Source organism: Trachemys scripta, chromosome 10 (genome assembly GCF_013100865.1).
Source record: "Trachemys scripta elegans isolate TJP31775 chromosome 10, CAS_Tse_1.0, whole genome shotgun sequence".
Classification (NCBI taxonomy): domain Eukaryota; kingdom Metazoa; phylum Chordata; order Testudines; family Emydidae; genus Trachemys; species Trachemys scripta.
Genome location: NC_048307.1, coordinates 46,941,448 through 46,961,217, shown reverse-complemented (window position 1 = coordinate 46,961,217; position 19,770 = coordinate 46,941,448). Strand labels below are relative to the sequence as shown.

Here is a 19,770-nt window from a genome sequence, read left to right as displayed (position 1 = left end):
CCGATTCAGGCGGGTAGTGTAGACCCAGCCTAAGGGTCACATGGCAGCTGAGGACAGCTGAAGTACAACAGCAATTAGAGCTTGCAAGCATGTAAGCCAGGGTGGAGCTGTAACAATATCTTTATACCACCTGGGGAATCTTATGCCGGAGGTATTACCTGAGCACCAGAGCTGGCAAGTTGGTAGCCCTTATGGTTTGTCAGAGTGGCATAAAGGGGCTGCTATGGGGCTGTGAATCAAGCCTATTAACTTACAAAGCTCCATAATTTCTTGCAAGATACGGAAGTATTATACCGAAGCACAAAGCAAGTCACGAGGCACTGGCCAAGCCAGAAACAAAAACAGTCTTCTGAGTCAACATAGAAATACAAGCCTCTACCTCAACATGATCAGCAGCTACTACAAAGGAGCCTACAATTCCAGGTTTTCATTTTTTAAGGCCACTACAATATACCACCAAGAAGCCTTGCTGTGCTATTAGCTCCCTGACTGCTATGTCATATCAAGAGACTGGAAAAAGGGAACTAGTCTTCCCTTCAACCACTATACTCCAGTTTAGAAAGCCTAGCAAGTTCTGAAGCAATTTCTCCAAAGACCTAGTCACCTAAATGACATATCCACCTAGTTTCCTGAGAACAGTCTGAAAAACTCCTCACTCAAATTAGCCCCTCTTGAGCAACAAGCACTTTGGAGTATCAGCTGGCATGCAGCCAGATCCTACAGTTGTTTAGTTAGTGTGCTCACCAGCATGGAGAGTCAGGAATCCCATTTACCACTGACCTGGCAACTTTCACAGAATCCTGCCAAGTGCATCAACATGGAAGCTAGCAAATCAGGATATGAGCTTGATGCAGGAATTACTGGGTGATACTCCATGAGCTGTGTTATGTTATGCCGGTCAAATAAGAATCTTTCCCCACTGAAAAAAAACATGATGGTGTAAAGCAAAGCCCTCTTGTCTCTGACCCACAGTATCTAGGGGACAGGCTTTGAACTGTCAGCGCTCATAGCAAACATTCAGAAGTCTATGATTTATCATAGGTCATCACTAAGGAGCTCCAATCTTTCCACTTATTCACAGGATTTCCAAGGGAGAAACTCTCTGTCTATAGCCAAATAAACTTTCACAGCAGAGTTAATTCAACCCACCTTAACAGCACTTAATGGAACCCTTACCCAAGCTCACCCACACTATAGCTTGTAGCAAAGAGCAGCTAATCCAACCTCCACACATAAACCTTAGAACCAATCTCAACCCACCGATGGGCTGTTCCTATACCTAACAGAGCTAATCTTAACTCTATAAAGCACCCTAGCACTACACTAAGGAAATGCCCATATATGATGAAGCACACAGTAAAGTGAAGAGTTCTTAGCTGTACTGGCATATAGCTTCAAACACTGGTAATTATTGATACAAACCCAATATTAACATCCTGCTGTAACTATTCAATAAGCAAGTCAGTCACTTTCCATCCACTCATGAAATACAAAATGGCTGTGCTGCTCAGATGATCAGGAATGGGATATGGACTTTCTCCCCACAAGGACACAGGTTCAAATTCTGGCCAACTTCATAGCAACTGGAAATCTTTACTACCTGAGGGCTCACGGACGGTCAATGTGAAATAAATTAAGTCAGTTACAAGCAGACAGGTGCCTATATCAAAATTAATCACAACAACTGGTACTAACTAGCCCCATGCTGACAGTCTCAGCAGAAAGGTGACAGAATGAATGAGCCACGAAGACCAAACTCCTTTTTCACCTCTAGCAGTGACCCTTGTTGATCAGGGTTGACACATGTAGATAAGGGGCTTTAATTTACCTCTTCCATGTACAGTTAGAGAGCTGCACCCCCAGAGCTGTCAAATATAGCCCCTTTTACAAGTACTAAATTCACTTTTGAAAGAAAGAGCCTTTGTTCATAGAGAAGAGATGTCAGAACTGACCTGCTTGAGCTGCTCATCCATTCTCCAGGTCTGCCGCCCAGAAGGGGAACCAGAATATGATTGTTTAGTAGTGTCTTTACCCTGTCCGTCCTTTTCCTGCTGTCCCCACTGAAGTTCCGGGGCTGGAAGAGGATTCGAAGTAGAAGCCACTCTTTGGTTGTGATGGGAAACTTTTTGAGAATGAAAATACTTCAAAGTAGAACAGGCATCTTTCCCAGTCATTTCAGTGTCCTCCTCAAGATCTCCATCTTCCAAACCCTCTTCTTCTTCATCCTCTTCTTCATCATCTTCCGGCTCTGAGGTCACACTGCTGTGATCAAAAGCTCGGATGGCCCCAACTACAGGTGGAACTTTGGCCAAAGGACCAAGTGCTTGGCTGCCCGAAGCCCTGCCAGATGTGGCTGCTAGAACAGCCTGCTGTGCTGCCAGCTGCTGAGTATAAAGCAGCTGGGCTTCTCTCATCTGCCTCTGCTGTCTCTCTCTGGAATCCATCTGCAGAGGACCTTGCTGCTGTTGCTGCTGCTGCTTCTGCAGCTGCTCAACGACAGCCTCTAGCTTCATCCCGCAGTTAGCATGGCTGTGAAAAGACAGCTTTTCTATCCAGCAGGGCTCAAGCCCTGACCTTCAGAGATCAATAGAACCTAAAAGATAGATAAATATTTGTATGAATATAACACACTTTCATCTTCTTCCCTGTCCAAGGATAAGCAGGCTGCAAAGCCAGTCCTCTTTCCTGTCCAGGAGACCATGAAATAGTAAACCTAGAGTTTTGCAGCCTCAGGCTCAAACTTGCACTCCATTTTCAGTGTGTTTAATTGTATTTTCAAACTGAACACACGACAACATAACCTCAGTTTTACAAACTGCAAACTGCTTACCTGAACTGCTTTTACAAACTGCAAACTGTCCCCTGCCCTAAGAGCATATTCTTCACTGACCCCTCTCCCGCAAGTTTTACTAGTTACCTTTAAAGCATTTGATTTTAAAATTTAGATTTCAATCTTACTCCATACACTATCTGAAGGAATTGCACATCATAATAATTTCACTAAGTGCATGCTCTTTAAGTAAATGTATTTATAATCTATCAGCTTGGGATGTTAGGTGTATTGGCAGAGTTGTATGTGAATGTGCATTTCCAGGCATTATGACAGAACTCAGAAATGTAAGTAGATCTAACTGCTAAGTAGCTGCCCTTCAAGACTTACCAGTAAATCAGAACTCAGTCAATAAAGTACAAGAAACAAAGGAAAGGCAGCCAGCAAACAAACTAAGGAAATCCTCCTTCCACCCACATAACAGCACTGTGGTATGCAATCTAACCAACACCAGGTCCTTAAAAAGGAGGATAGTTTGCTAATGCTCTATGGTTAAATGCAAGAAAACACATTTCTGTAGGTAAATCAAATACACTAATTGATGCAATTTCCACACAGTTCCAAAATAAGAGAAAAGACCTCAAATGACCCTAGATTCTCCTTAAAGAGATTCAACAATATCTTCTGCAAACACTATACAATACAATTGATTTTAAATTGTGCAAGTTACAATACCAGAGACATTTTTCTCAGCAAATCATTTCCTGTATTAAGCAACTATTGTCATAAATAAAATCATTCCAATGACAGGTCTATCAGCATTCTTAACTATCATGCTCCAATATATCCTTTAGCTTAAAAATGAAGCAACACACAATTCAAATGTCAGTAACAATCATACATCATCTGGCATGCGATTAGGGCATCACACATTCCTCAGGCACAATACACAGCCTGGCATTGGTGTTATAATACATACACATCTCCCTTGTACAATAACAATAAACTGGAATGTGGATTCTAACATTAAACACAAACCAGATTGTGTATTACTGTGCCTAAGGCATGTGTATACAACTCTCACAACACATCTTATTGTGTAGCGCTGCACCTGAGGCATGTTAGGATGTCAACTATCATATCTCAGATGTAGCAATACACAACAGGGTGTGCAGTTAATACATGCCTCATGTGCAATACAATAAGAAGTGACTGGTATGTGATTAACTTCAGGTAAACACACCTGAGATGCAGAAACACAGCCTTGGTATGCGGTTCCAATGTGTCTCACACAGCTCTGATACAATAATGCATGAAAGGTTATACCAAGATTCATACATTTCTCCTGGATTAGACATGAATGTGAAACCCAAGGGCTCGCGGGGAGTTGGATTAGATGACCTCCTGAGGTCTCTTCCAACCCTAATCTTCTATGATTCCAGAACAAAAGATATAGTAACCACACCCTAATTAGGTATTAATGTGATTGTAAAAAGATAGTCAACATTTCTGAGTGTTTTAAGTAAATAAGGATACTTACAACAAAGAGTACAAGATCAGGATACAATTTTTTTTTTTAATTCTCCATCTGGGTTGCTATTACTACTTTAGATAATTAAAAATAGTTTTAACATCTGATTTTCTTTTCAGCATTAGTATTTGCTTAACTTTTTGAATTACAACCAACTCTGGTCAGTGAAACTACTCAGTTTAACTTTCACGTTCTCGTGCAGTAACCGTGCCTCATGTGGATTTCCATCCTGGAAGAGCAGTTAAAGAAAAAGTCTTCCCATCTGAATTTTTAAACCTTCCTTCTTTGTTTTAACAAAACCTAATTATTGTAATTAAACCACACTGGTAATGTGCTTCTGGCAGTTTTGGGTGGGGCTATAAAAAGGACATTTTGAAACAGAAAAAACGCTGAAAAGTATACAATTCAAGCTCCTCTGAAAAGAAATGAGAGGCTTTAAAAAGGAGTAGTAAACAAAACTGTGAACGCTCCTTATATTTTCAGGCAGGCTCCACTATGGAATGTTCCTGCTCCCCCAAGCTTTTATTATCCCCTCTATATCTAGTTCTCACACCAGGCCACTGTAACCTACTTCCCTAAACCAGCCCCCTAACTAATCGCTTTCACCCATAACCTGTCACCCAACCAACTCCTCCCACCATAGTCACGCTAACCAATCCCATACCCTGTCTCTCAAATCCCAAAAACCAATCCCATACCCAAACCCCCCTCCCCAGTAAGCAACCCCACACAAATCCCACTAACCCAGAGCCAGTCATTCCAACCAACCCGCTCCTCCTCAACACTCATAACCCCCTCCTCACAGAGATCCCCAGTAGTTCCCTCAGCCTCCCTAGAACCAATCACATATCCTGCCCCACAAAACCAACTCTAACATAGCCCCCATAACAACCCCTTTCCCTCCCAAACAGCCTCTTTAAACCACCTATAACTAGCCCCCATAACCCCTTTCTCCTCCAAACCAGCTTCTCCAAAACCTTCATAACCAGCCCTTCAACAACAACCCCATAGCCTACCCTCACACCCAGCCCCCACCCCTACTTCTACCACACACCCAGCCCCCACAGCCTGCCCGCACACCCNCCACCTCCCCCACACACCCAGCCCCCGGCCCTACCTCTACCACACACCCAGCCCCCACCTCTACCACACACCCAGCCCTGCCACCAGCGGGATCAGAGGGGCCATTACCTCCTCCAGAGCGAGGGAAGCGGGTCGCTGCAGGCCCGCGCGCAGCCACTCGACTCTGACCGTCACCCCTCCCCCGCCCCCCTTAGCAAGACCGGAAACGGAGCTGGGAGGGGACGGGGCGCATAGCGGAAGCTACGCCACTCGCCTCCCCTCCCCCCGCAGAGAGAACGCTGACCGGAAGTAGCTGTCAGGAGGCGGAATCAGGTAGCGGAAAGTGTTCGGGAAAGGAGCGGAACTGGGACGAGTAGGCGGGCCGTTATCACCAGCAGCCAATGGGCGCGCGGGGCCGGGGCCGGGTTTCCGGTTCCGGTGGTGATAAAGCGGTGCTGGGCGCGGACACTACTGACTGCCGCAGGGAAGAAGCTGAGCAGTGCCGGAGCGTGTGTGGGCAGCCGCTGCAGGTACCGGGGTGGTGGGGAAGGGCGTGGCGGATCTCCGCCGTTGAGGTGGCTGGCCGTGTCTAGCCTTCTAGGTGCTATGGGCTGGGTGTGGCAAGCGGCGCCCCTCCCCCCCGACACGAGCTGCAATCAGCCCAGCTCAATGGGCGCAAACCCCTCGTGTGAACACGCTTAAACCACTTCGGTTATGGCGTAACATGGTACTACTCGTGGTGGAGGAGGAAGGCTGGGAATGAGCGTCGGGATTCCCAGACTCGCCTGGTTCAGCCATTGTCTGGAGTGCAAAAGCTGCGCCAGTTTAACTAGCTCAGATTTAAACTCCCCTGCCTAGGCTGTTGCTAGTGCCTAGTGTACAATCACTTAACCTGGCTGAGTGCTTGTCTCTGTGCCTGGCCGGGAGTCGAGCCAGGTCATGTGAGCGGCTGGGATCTCCCTCAGGTGAGACATCCCCATACAGACCCGCAGCCTTGCTCCCAGGCTCTCGTGTTACTTTCTAAACATGGATCCTTATCCTCTTGCCTCAGTGTAATCTAAGTAGGGCTCATAGGAAGGGTAGCTAGATATTGACAAACCCTTCTCTGTTCCCCTCACTGTTTATCTCAGATTAAATCAAAATGGCTGATGAAGAAATCGCCGCCCTTGTTGTTGACAATGGCTCCGGGATGTGCAAAGCTGGCTTTGCTGGGGATGATGCTCCTCGAGCTGTGTTCCCCTCCATCGTGGGACGCCCCAGGCACCAGGGTGTCATGGTGGGCATGGGGCAGAAAGACAGCTATGTGGGTGATGAGGCCCAGAGCAAGAGAGGTATCCTCACCCTGAAGTATCCCATTGAGCATGGCATTGTCACCAACTGGGATGATATGGAGAAGATCTGGCATCATACCTTCTACAATGAGCTGCGGGTTGCCCCCGAGGAGCACCCTGTCCTGCTCACTGAAGCCCCCCTGAATCCCAAAGCCAACCGAGAGAAGATGACGCAGATCATGTTTGAGACCTTCAACACTCCAGCTATGTATGTGGCCATCCAGGCTGTGCTGTCCCTGTATGCCTCTGGGCGTACCACCGGTATTGTCATGGATTCTGGGGATGGGGTCACCCACACAGTGCCAATCTACGAGGGCTATGCCCTGCCCCATGCCATCCTGCGTCTGGACTTGGCTGGCCGTGACCTGACTGACTACCTCATGAAGATCCTGACCGAGAGAGGCTACAGCTTCACCACCACGGCCGAAAGGGAAATTGTGCGCGACATCAAGGAGAAGCTCTGCTATGTCGCCTTGGACTTCGAGCAGGAGATGGCCACGGCCGCTTCATCTTCTTCCCTGGAGAAGAGCTATGAGCTGCCTGATGGCCAAGTGATCACTATCGGGAATGAAAGGTTCCGGTGCCCAGAGGCCATCTTCCAGCCCTCTTTCCTGGGGATGGAGTCCTGTGGCATTCACGAGACCACTTTCAACTCCATCATGAAGTGTGACGTTGATATCCGAAAGGACCTCTATGCTAACACGGTGCTGTCTGGCGGTACCACCATGTATCCTGGCATTGCTGACCGAATGCAGAAGGAGATCACTGCCCTGGCACCCAGCACGATGAAAATCAAGATCATTGCCCCACCGGAGCGTAAATATTCTGTCTGGATTGGTGGCTCCATCCTGGCTTCTCTCTCCACCTTCCAGCAGATGTGGATCAGCAAGCAGGAATACGATGAGTCTGGCCCATCCATTGTCCATCGTAAATGCTTCTAAAGAGGGTCCCAGCAGATGTGCTCAGCCTCTGCTGATGGGGTTACACACAGTATAATTGTCAGGGCAAATGTATTTACCAAATTGAGTAGTTACTTGTAAACTTTGCCCTTGAAAAGCCTTTCATGTTGGACCAATATTGTTTGATTTACTCCCCTCCCCTTATGTTTAACTTGACTATACCTTTGATGTACTGTGCAGTAACTATATCCTCTGCATCATAAGCTCTGTTACAGGTTGCACGTGACCAAGGTTACAGTTAACTGTATTAGTGACGAGAGAGCGCTACCTGTTAGGCTTTAGTTTTCCTGTGGCTGACTAGTGACCCTTTACTCCCCCACCCCACCCCCCAGCTATAAATTCCCTGGGGCTGGAGACTAGACTAAGGGTGGTTGACTTGTCATTACATCAAAGTTACATTGTAAACTCAGAAGTAGATTTGTAACTAACCCTAAAGGTGATAACTGTAATGTCACTGACAGCTCCTTGTATAAGGCAAACTAATAAACTTCCGTGGTTTAAAAAGTTGTCATAATTGTATGCCTGGACTCACACGTGGTCTGGCCTCCAGGCTGAATGAACCTGGTCATCTCACTTTTTAATAAAACCATCATATATTGGCTAAATCATAATTCTAACTCTTGCATGCCAAATCTGTTATATACAGGAGGCTGATGCCTCAGTAGGAACAGTTGTGCTGGACACATGTACACTCTAGCACTCCAAAGTAGAGAGAATAAAGTCTTTAAATATTGAATTTGTGGTATTGGAGCTATCAACCTTGTACTCAGTTTGTAGATGGGGGTTCCTTTTACGCATTGTTCTCTGACACTGAAAGACAAAGTAAGGAGAAGGGGGAACAAAAGTGCTGATATCTCGATGCAAAGGAAGCTAACACTTTCAAATGGTATTGCAAGTAGGGAGATGTCTACAAGCAAAACCAGTATAATGCAGTTAAGTCACATTTCCTGATTTTTTTAGGAGTAGAACTTTGCTGTTGTATAAAGAATACTTTCCTCTTAAGATTCCCTGTAGCTGAATGGCATTGGGGTGGAGTGTTTTACTGCCTCATTGTTGTCTAGCTGAAGATGGCTTTCTACAGGGTTAACACACCAGCAAAAGCATGCAAAGTTGCAGTAGTTGTCCTGGGAAGAGTGACTTGCAATGAAGGTATAGAATTTTCCTATGTATAGTAAAATGAGACCTTAACCATGGTTCTAAAAACTACTGCTTTGACCTTCTTTTGGAGTTGTCTTGGGGTTGGGGAAGAGAAGATACTAGAACTTAATACTTGCAGTTTCCTTCAAATTCTCTCAGTAGCCTACTATAGCATGGCAAAGTGTGAACTTCTAAACAGTTTAGCAACTGCCCCTATATAAAGAACAGGAGTACTTGTGGCACTTTAGAGATTAACAAATTTATTAGAGCATAAATTTTCGTGGGCTACAGCCTACTTCTTTGGCTGCATCGAATGGAACATCTATAGAGAGAGGGGTGTGTGTGTGTGTGTGTACACACACAGAGAGAGCATGAGCAGGTGGGAGTTGTCTTACCAACTCTGAGAGGCCAATTAAGTACAAGAAAACTTGTGTGTATCTCCTTAATGTATGTTCACTTCTATGCATCTGAAGAAGTGGGCTGTAGTCCATGAAAGCTTATGCTCTAATAAATTTGTTAGTCTCTAAGGTGCCACAAGTGCTCCTGTTCTTTTTGCAGATACAGACTAACACAGCTGCTACTCTGAAACCTGCCCCTATATAGGAGATCAAGACTGACTCTTCAATCTCCCCCAGTCCTCATATCATGCAGTTTTCTTTTAAAATGGTCTTGTTCTGTGGGTAGGTAGGGGGAAAATACTGTCCTCAAACATCAAAATCTGAGAGCTGACCAACTGATTATTACCTCTCAGCTTCAGGCTGCCCCAAAATGACCTCAACTCTTGTTATTCCAACACAGTGCAACTAATACACAATTTACTTGCTAGTTTAACCTCCAACTTCCTTCTAGCAGTACAGATTCCCAGCTTTATCCCTTTTGTATATGTGTGCGCCTCTTGGTTTGGCTTTCCCCATAGATACAGTCAGTTCTGCCTGAATTTCTAGTCCCCTTGGTTCCTCAGTCACTTCTCTTAGCTAGCTCTTCCTTTTTCTCAGGGACTAGAGCCTTGGATGGGACCCCACTCCAGCTAGGGTCAGCCTCTAACAATGCAGAAACCCAACCTAAAGTGCCACTTTGGACCACGGTGGTCTGGCTCGAGTGACTTCCTATACAGCAGAGCACTATAGCTGAGGCAGGTTCAAGGCAATGTTCTAAGCAGGTTCTCTGGTTAGTTGTGGAAGTCTGTAACCATCAAGATGTGATGTATAGTGCACTCCATGATATCAAAATTCATTGCATGCTCCAAGGATGGGAGAACCATGCTTTCTTACATCACTATCTCCTCTTGCTGAGATGTAGGCTCAGAATATTTCCCCAGCTGCATCCCCTCTCCCTCCTGAGGATTGAGGGGGAGGGATGGGGACCATACAGACCTCTAGCTCTGTACTTGCTAACCTTCTTCCCAGGCTACACCCAGCTGCTGAGATACAGGGGAGAGGATCAAGAACTTGTAGCCCTACATCTCCAACTTTGAATGGTGCAACTGGACCACTTGAAAACATGGCAATCTCAGAGAAGAAATTCCCACACCCATCCATGGCCTCTGCACTTGTTACAGCTAATCTGTGCTTAACCTACTCCACTGTTAGAGGAAACCACTTTTCCTAAATATTGGGACCTATTGGAACTGGGGAATGGAGGTAAGAAAGTCCCATTGAAAATGGTGATTTTTATCCCAAAGGGCTGAGGAGTGTCTTCAGTCGCTCTGAAAACATGCTTTTCTTAGACCCCACCCCTTAGGGCTAGGGAGTAATTGCTCTCCATCCTCTAGGACTAGCCTCTACTACCTCTGAAGACCCAGGATTACAGGCAGCACCTTACTCTTGCATGACCTTAATTCATATTGGAAATACCCATCACATTTGTTTAAAAAAAGTTAGATACATTTATAAGTTTTTTAGGAGGTTTTGCAGAGTTGACATCTGAAACCAGACTTACCAGCAGTTTTTCATTAACACATCTTAAAAGAGAGGGGGGAGGGGATTAAAATTCTTCCTTTCTAATATGGGACTCAACTGTTACCTGTTCTAATTACAATAAATAATACTCATTACTTCTAAACCAGGGGGTGGAAAACTTGTAACACAAGCAAATATGCATTTAAGGAAGTGACCTATTTTAACACCAGTGTTTTTAGAGACTTAACTTATTTGTGGGTCTTTTCTATTCTAAAGAGATCACTGAAAGATGACTACAAAGGCACACGGTGGACAGAAATAAATTTTATTAGAGAATATTTAAAAAATAACGATACAGAAAATTTGAAGCGTCAGTTATTGGTCATTGGGGGTAACATACAGAGTATAGGGGTATGTTGGTGTTTTGGGGCTGGGCAGCATATATAGTATATACAGACTGCAATGTCCCCAATGAGGGGTGGGTAACCGGTGGCCGGGATCAGGAAACAGTCGATAAGCGGTGAGGGTCTATCACCCATATGGGAAGTAGAGACAGTCATGGGTATAAATAAGCGGGCTGGGTAATGGGGATGGGGTGACCCTCATGTGGCGGGATTCAGCTAGGTTTGGTGGGTTCAGGGCTCAGGGGATAGGGTCCAGCAGGGGGTGTGTGTGGGTGCACGAGGTCTCCCCGGCTCTATTGTATTGCAATATTATCTTAGACTGGGATCCTACGTGCTAGGTGCAATATAGACAGAAGAAACAGATGGTCCGTAGCCTCAGAGAGCTTGCAATCTAATCCAAATATCACACTATACTATATCTGGATTTTTAATAAGGCTTTGGGGACAGTCCCACATGATGTTCTCATAAGCAAACTAGGGAAATGTGGTCTAGATTGTTACGAGGGGGAGGCAGCAAGGCTAAGTGGTAGTACTGATGAAAAGGATCTGGAGATTATAGTGGATCAAAAATGAATATGAGTCAACAATGTAATGCAGCTGTGAAAAAGACTAATGTCATTCTGGGGTCTATGAACAGGAGTGTCATACATAAGAGACAGGAGGCAATTGTTCCACACTGGTGAGGCCTCGGCTGGAGTATTGTGTCCGATTCTGGGCACTGCACTCTAGGAAAGATGTGGACAAATTGGAGAGAGTCCTGAGGAGAGCAATAAAAGTGATAAAAGGTTTAGAAAACCTGACATATGAGGAAATGTTGAAAGACTAGACATGTTTAGTCTTGAGAATAGAACACTGAGGGAGGACCTGATAATAGTCTTCAAATATGTTAAGGGCTGTTACAAAGAGGACTGGGATCAATTGATCTCTGTGTCCACTGAACATCGGACAAGAAGTAATGAGCTTAATCTGCAGCAAAAGGCATTTAGGTTAGATATTAGGAAAAATTTTCTGACTTTATAAGAGTTTTTAAGTTCTAGAACAGACTTCCAAGGGAGGTTGTGGAATTCTCATTGCTGGAGGTTTTTAAAAACAGGTTGGACAAACACCTGTCCGGGCTGGTCTAGGTTTACTTGGTCCTGCCTCAGCACCGGGGGACAGACTTGATGATTTCTTGAGCTCCCTTCCAGACTGATATTTCTGTGATTCTAATTTGACACAACATTCCCCTTTCCCTCATTCCCATGCTGAGGAACCCCATGCGCCCCTCTGGTGCTACCTGCTGCGGTCTTACTTCCCGTACTGGAGACTTCTAGTCATCACAGAGACTTCTAGAGACTCACCACGCAGCTGAGCATGACCCTCCTGCCAGATACTACCTGTCCCCATGTGACTTCCTCCTTGGAGACACCCACATGTCCTTCTCAATGGGACACCCCGTCCATCCCCTATTCCATGGGTGCCAGTACCTCCATGATCACAGGCCCAAAATGGCATCTGGCCAGCAGAGGTGTTTTGGGTCCTGGATGCTTCTAATGTTTCCCCTGCTGAGACACGCAGCCCTGCTGTCATAGGACAGATCACAGGCTGATGGACATTACCCCTGATGTCATGACCCAGCTATCTCCAAAGGTCACTGTCCTTCCTGGTCCCCAAGATGCCCTGTCTGCCTGACCCACTCCTCAGTACCTGCCACCCTCGGACTATGACCACTCAGCAGATTCCTTACATTATGATGCCTTGCGGGAGATGGGTCAGAACCCAACCCCAGTCTCCCAGGCTGGCAGGGCTGTGTGCACCATTGGGCTAGAAGCCGAATGAAGCAAAGCCATTGGCACAGAGACAAAGCAGCCCTGTTTCCTGGCCTGTGCTGGATGTCAGCAAAACATGAGGAAACAAATGAGGTTGGGAAAGATTCCGTTCCGTTCTCATTCACAGTGCTGGAAGCAGAGCTCTGCAGCCATTCTAACCTGGCCTCCTCCTCCTCTGCCTGATCCTGTCCTCCACTGCATCCCTGTATAAGGGGACTGTTGCCTCCTTACTAACACTCAGTGGGGGTGTTTTGGTTGGCTAGCTCCCAGTACCAAAAGGGGAAGAGTCAGTGGCAAATCAGGAGCCTAAGACTGACAGTCCCCAGGAACAATGGTGAGAGGCCAATGCTCTAGATCAGCCTGATTGACAGGGCGGGCAGGATAATTAGGGAGTCAGGAGGCCAGGGGGGGGTCCCGTCCTCCGTGCGAGCTGGAATGGCCTGAGTCAGACAGGGTGGGGCCGAGCTAAGGAGAGAGCAGGGGCCCGAGCTAAGTTGCTGGAAGCAGAGCTGCAGCCCCAAAGCCAGAGCACAGCCCAGAGAGAGCAGACCTGCCCTGGGAGCAGATCTGCAGCAACCAGAGCCAGAGGGGCCAGACAAGCAGCCAGGAGGCAGGTCAGAGCTGGGAGCAGAGTCAAAGAAGCAGCCTGCAGAGCAGACCTGTTCTGGGGGCAGAGCTGTAGCAACCAGAGCCAGAGGGGCCAGAGAAGCAGCCCAGGGAGCTGGAGGCAGAGCAGCAGCTGTGCTGAGGCAGAGTGGAGCTGGGGCTGGAGCAGTCCGGAGAGCAGCTGGGGAGAGTGAGGGGGACCCTGGGCAGTGGGCCCAGCACAGGGAGACGCCTCAGCTAAGAGGCCCTGCAGGCCAGACTTGGAGGGGGATCGTAACCCTGTCAGAGCGGGGGCAATGCTGGGAAGAAGGGTCCTGCCATCTAGAGCCTGAGAGCGTGTGGCCACCGCCGGAGCTAGTGTCCAACCCGCAGCGTCTCTGAAGCACAGCCAGGGCCTGAGAAGGAGCCTGGGACCTACAAGGAACAGACTGTGGACTGCCCTGACGTTCCAGAGACACTGTTTGTGATGTTCCCTGCCACAGAGCGGGGTGATGTTTTCTCCTTTAACTTTTCCCATTTTTCCTTATTCTTTTTTTAAACTAATTGTTAATTAAACAACTTGTATTTGCTTTAAATTGTATGAAATGATCAGTGGGTCAGGGAGGTGCCCAGTGCAAAGAGAGTACGCCGGAGTAGGGACACCCTAGCCCCTGTCCTGGGTGACCACAGCAGGGTTGGAGGTCAAGACCCCCAGGAATCCTGGGCTCAGCCTTGTCGGGGTTTATGAGGACTCTGCCAGACATGAGAGTGGAAGGGGAGTCCTCAAGGGCAGGGAGGCTTCTGGGTAAAGGAAGTCGGAGCGAGGACTCGGATTCTTTCGCTAGCCCACTTCACCGGCGTAGTGCAGAAGCCAGGAAAGTTCCCCACAATAGCGGGACCATTCCCCTGCTTACACCTGTCCCATGGCAGGTACCTTCACTAGCCTCTCCCTTGCTCCATGGCAGGTACCATCCTCACACTACAGCTGGAGCTTGCATCAGCTCCAGCCTATGACAGGAACCCCACCCCCCCAGCACCTACCCTCTGCAGATAGCCATCCACAATCCCTGCTCCATGAGAGGTGAGTGCCTCTTAAATTCAGGCCCCCAGGAGTTTCCTCCCCCAAATACCCTCATCTAGCACCAGCATTATAAGGAAGACAAAGGGCTCTGCCTTCCCCATTTCTCACTCTCAGTGGGTCTGTACCTCTTCATGACACGCACGGCTGTTTTTAAAACAAAAACTACCCTGCTTATAAGTTTGGTCCACATCCTCAGTGGTATTTACACTTCTAACTTCCATTGATTTCAGTGGGAGTTAGGATCCTAAATACCTTTGTGGACCTGGGTCTTTGCTGCCAGCTGGCCCAAGGGATGTTATTAACATGGTCAGTTTCACACTGTAGCCAGATCATTGGTTTCCCACTAGTGATGGGAGGCTAGGAGCAGATTTATGCCTTATGCAGTGTTAATAAGGGCTTATCTATACTATCATTCTCACCTCCTTGGGGGCTCAGTTACCACATGGCCATCAGCCACCAGAGGTAAAACATGGTTCAATCTTATAATGTAGGTGAGATCAACCCACCTTCCCTAGATAGCAACATGATTTGAAAAGATGGTTGAAACACAGCGTGGGCCCGTCTATGCTTCAAGGCTGATCAAGCTCCCCAAGCGACTGTATGGATGGTTCCTAAAGGTATCCTTCTGGACTGCAGCACCACAAGCTCTTGTGTTTGTAGTCTGACATTTGGACCTGATCCTGCAAGGGATCCAAAAACACCCCCACAAAGGCCCCTTGACTCGTGGATGTAGGGTGCAAGGCTCCAAGCTAGTGGATTCAATTCTGGGATCAGGGTCTGGGTTGGCAGGTAAGCTATGACTTTGTACAGCTTGGCAAGCAAGTTGGCCTCATGCAGTCTCCATTTGAACATTTTATTAGCAGAAGGGTAGGAAGATGACTTACTGGCTACCATCTTTTATAAACCTGCAGCAAAGCAAGTCTCTGTAATTCCTCAAAAGATGCTGCATTCAGGGCCTGATCCAAAGCCTGCTGTAGTCAATAGAGAAACCCACATGGACTGCATTAGGCTTAGGTTCCAAGTCCCCACCTCACCACTTGATTTATAGTTTAATGCTCCCAATCATTTTCTTGGAACAATTGTAAGCAGCCTCTTGGTTACCTGTCAAGTATATGGCATTTAAGAGTGTTCTCCCCATAGCAAGTGCCTAGAAACTATTCCTGTGCTATACTTGGGAACAGAGTAGGATCCATCAGCAAAAGGAGCAAACCCCTCCTCTCCTCCCCCCCCAAAAAGAGAGCTGTTCACCTTGAGAGACCGAAAGGAGTATTTCCTCTTTCATGAGGATAGAAAAAGCTAGAGAGGCTGCAGTCCTCACACCTGGTAGCAGAATGCAAGGCATGTTAGTGTGGAGCAGGAGTTTAGCAATGGGGCAGGACTGGCTAAAGACCAGGTTATGGGGAATCAGGAGGGAGGTATGGGAGTAGTCATATTAGGAGGGGAAGTAACAGGAGCACAAGCCACACCATGGCAGTAGCTATGGGCGTAAGGACAGGTGAGAGAAAGTAAGCACACTGCCAGATGTCTGAATTCAGATAGCATTAACAGTGTTGCCTCACAGCCTGCACCTCCTATATTTTGTGCCTTTATTGCCTCTGTAGGGGCTAGGCCCCATTGTCCTGCACCCTCACAATGTCAAAGCCCCACACTTCTCAGTTCATATTATTCCCAACCTATTTTGTCATAAGCCCCCAGGGTTCCTCATTATACAGGATACCCGCTGTGTGCAGAGGGTACACGGGCTGCAACCTGGATTTTGGCTGGATAGAGATCAGCACACTACTCACCCCTGTCTTTTATACTGTACACCACAATGGTGGGTAAATATATAATCTGCCCTAGATCACAGGCAAGCCCATTGTTGCCACAGCAAAGTAACTTTGCCATATTGGTATCTGAAAGTGATAGGGACATAGAAATATTTCTAAGTATTGTACATCTTGGACTTTAGTATAAAGTCTGATAAATCAGGAACCACCAGTCCAGCACTTTCAGGTGTTCAGTACTGTGTGTGACTCTTCCCAGGCTACTTGGCCTTTGCTTATGCTAGCTAGACATTCTGGATGGGAATGCATGTAGGCAATGAAATATGTGGATGAGGTAAATAGCTGCTGGCAGCCTCAAGGAATGCGATTCAAACCAGGGCACATACAGAAAAAGCAAAAATCAAGGATATACAAGAGCATATAAAATGACTTATGAGATCAAAACACGTGGTAGTTTTACCCTTTGGAGTGATTTTGTTTGGAAAGGAAGAGGTAGGCAAGTTTTACCACCAACCATTAGGACCAGATCAAGACGGTATCCTATTTAAAGGATACCACCACTTCATCTTGAGTTCATCCTGAAGTCAGTTTAGCTTCACACTTGTGTTTTCAAAGTGAACTGAAACAGAAGCCTGCCAAAAATCTGAATTAAGGGCCACTTCTGCAAAAAGGCTGCCCAGCTGAATACAAAAAACTGTTCCTCCTACAAGATTAGGAGGGAGTGTGTTTATTCTTTTGGAGACAGTATTGAAGGCAGGACAGGGCAGTTCTGTTTAAGATAGTTATAGTGTTTGGTTTGGTCTGACTGATCTTAGAAGTGTATGACAGTTTTTACTAGAGTTGAGCCTATGCTTTGAGTACTCATGGTCCAAAGGCAGTCCAGAAGATATTTTTAAACATCAGGAATGATAGGTCCTGTCTTCCAGGCAGGACACATTGAATACCTGAGTGGATGTTATTGTGAGTTCTTGTATCTTAGTTGAAGCAGCAGGATGATGGACCTTTAAGCCAAAAAGTAAATTTTCAAAAAACTAAAAAAAATTTACAGTATTAAAAGCAGTTTAAGCAGCCTAAAAACCCACCCCAACTTCACACATTAGGTGAATTTCCACTATTTCTCCAGTGGATTCTCAGGGGCAGAAATTCTGTCCTCTTCTACAGCAGAAAATCCACTTAACGTTCAGGCCTTCATACAGTGTATCCCTCCCCACCCCCTGGTCCATTTCTCTTGCCCATCTTTAAGAGATGTTTTACACACCATTTTCCCCTCATTGAACAAAGTTAGTGGTACCCAGCAACAGCTACAGGTAACCATGCTTTTCTAATAGAGTAGAGGGCTCTTCATGACCCAGCTGTAAATGCAGATCAAAATTTCTTACCTAGTGAACACCAAGCTAATCTCTGTACACCAAAATAGAAGCAAGACATGTTAGGCAGGTTTTAGAAGTCCCCATGGCATTTTCTGGGCACTCATCACCATGCTAGGGGTGATGAGATTAATCTGGTAGGCTGCAGCATAGTCTTGCAATTTAATTATGTAAACTATTAAGGAACAGGCATTTCTATTAGTACACTTGAAAGAATAATCGGCTTTTCCATGCTGATCAATCCAGTTACCCTGAAGCAATTGTACAACACATTTTAAATGTTAAGCCACAGAATTTTATTAGTTTGTCTTACACAAGGAGCTGTCAGTGACAATACAATTATCACCTTTAGGGTTAGTTACAAATCTACTTCTGAGATGCCATTACATCAAAGTTACATTGTAAAGTCAACCACCCTTAGTCTAGTCTCCAGCCCCAGGGAATTTATAGCTAAAGGGGGGGAAGTTAAGAGTCACTAGTCAGCCACAGGAAAACTAAAGCCTAACAGGTAGCGCTCTCTCTCTCTCTCGCGCGCGCGCATACACTACAGTTAACTGTAACCTTGGTCACATGTGCAACCTGTAACAGAGCTTATGATGCACAGGGTATAGTTACTACACAGTACATCAAAGGAATAGTCAAGTTAAACATAAGGGGAGGGGAGTAAATCAAATATTGGTCCAACATGAAAAGCTTTTCAAGGGCAAAGTTTACAAGTAACTACTCAATTTGGTAAATACATTTGCCCTGACAATTATACTGTGTGTAACCGCATCAGCAGAGGCTGAGCGCATCTGCTGGGACCCTCTTTAGAAGCATTTACGATGAACAATGGATGGGCCAGACTCATCGTATTCCTGCTTGCTGATCCACATCTGCTGGAAGGTGGAGAGAGAAGCCAGGATGGAGCCACCAATCCAGACAGAATATTTACGCTCCGGTGGGGCAATGATCTTGATTTTCATCGTGCTGGGTGCCAGGGCCGTGATCTCCTTCTGCATTCGGTCAGCGATGCCAGGATACATGGTGCTTCCTCCAGACAGCACCGTGTTAGCATAGAGGTCCTTTCGGATATCAACGTCACACTTCATGATGGAGTTGAAAGTGGTCTCGTGAATGCCACAGGACTCCATCCCCAGGAAGGAGGGCTGTAAGATTGCCTCTGGGCACCGGAACCTTTCATTCCCGATAGTGATCACCTGGCCATCAGGCAGCTCATAGCTCTTCTCTAGGGAGGAAGATGAAGCGGCCGTGGCCATCTCCTGCTCGAAGTCCAAAGCGACGTAGCAGAGCTTCTCCTTGATGTCGCGCACAATTTCCCTTTCGGCCGTGGTGGTGAAGCTGTAGCCTCTCTCGGTCAGGATCTTCATGAGGTAGTCAGTCAGGTCACGGCCAGCCAAGTCCAGACGCAGGATGGCATGGGGCAGGGCGTAGCCCTCGTAGATTGGCACTGTGTGGGTGACCCCATCCCCAGAGTCCATGACAATACCGGTGGTACGCCCAGAGGCATACAGGGACAGCACAGCCTGGATGGCTACATACATAGCTGGAGTGTTGAAGGTCTCAAACATGATCTGTGTCATCTTCTCTCGGTTGGCCTTGGGATTCAGGGGGGCTTCAGTGAGCAGGACAGGGTGCTCCTCGGGGGCAACCCGCAGCTCATTGTAGAAGGTATGATGCCAGATCTTCTCCATATCATCCCAGTTGGTGACAATACCATGCTCAATGGGATACTTCAGGGTGAGGATACCTCTCTTGCTCTGGGCCTCATCGCCCACATAGCTGTCTTTCTGCCCCATGCCCACCATGACACCCTGGTGCCTGGGGCGTCCCACGATGGAGGGGAACACAGCTCGAGGAGCATCATCCCCAGCAAAGCCAGCTTTGCACATCCCGGAGCCATTGTCAACAACGAGGGCGGCAATTTCTTCATCGGCCATTTTGAGTTAATCTGGGGGGGAGGGGAGGAGCACAGAGCCCGTTAGGTGCATGGAAGTTTTCAAGGAAATGCTATTGGCTACCTTCCCCGTGCGCCCTACGGGAGGGGAACGCTGTTGTTGTCTGGATCGGG

General features: G+C 46.9%; 3 protein-coding genes across 3 annotated transcripts in view; 1 reads left to right on the top strand and 2 right to left on the bottom strand.

Annotated features, from left to right (window-relative positions):
- Nucleotides 1-5,663, bottom strand: part of ARID3B (AT-rich interaction domain 3B) — a 46,853-nt gene extending 41,190 nt beyond the window's left edge. The window contains exons 1-2 of the mRNA XM_034784933.1: nt 5,493-5,663; nt 1,953-2,593 (exon numbers count right to left, since the gene is read on the bottom strand). Coding sequence (XP_034640824.1) covers nt 1,953-2,513 — 561 coding nt within the window. The 5' untranslated portion in view covers nt 2,514-2,593; nt 5,493-5,663. The remainder of the gene's footprint in view (nt 1-1,952; nt 2,594-5,492) is intronic.
- A 77-nt stretch (nt 5,664-5,740) lies between these two features.
- LOC117884503 (actin, cytoplasmic type 5) lies at nt 5,741-8,157 on the top strand. The gene is made up of 2 exons (XM_034784934.1): nt 5,741-5,893; nt 6,494-8,157. Exon 2 carries the CDS (start codon nt 6,505-6,507, stop codon nt 7,633-7,635), a length of 1,131 nt encoding a protein of 376 aa, XP_034640825.1. The 5' UTR covers nt 5,741-5,893; nt 6,494-6,504; the 3' UTR covers nt 7,636-8,157.
- A 9,814-nt stretch (nt 8,158-17,971) lies between these two features.
- The window catches only part of LOC117883668 (actin, cytoplasmic type 5-like), a 2,590-nt gene continuing 791 nt past the window's right edge, over nt 17,972-19,770 (bottom strand). Inside the window, exon 3 of the mRNA XM_034783238.1 lies at nt 17,972-19,433. Within this exon, the coding sequence (XP_034639129.1) occupies nt 18,509-19,433 (925 nt within the window). The 3' untranslated portion in view covers nt 17,972-18,508. The remainder of the gene's footprint in view (nt 19,434-19,770) is intronic.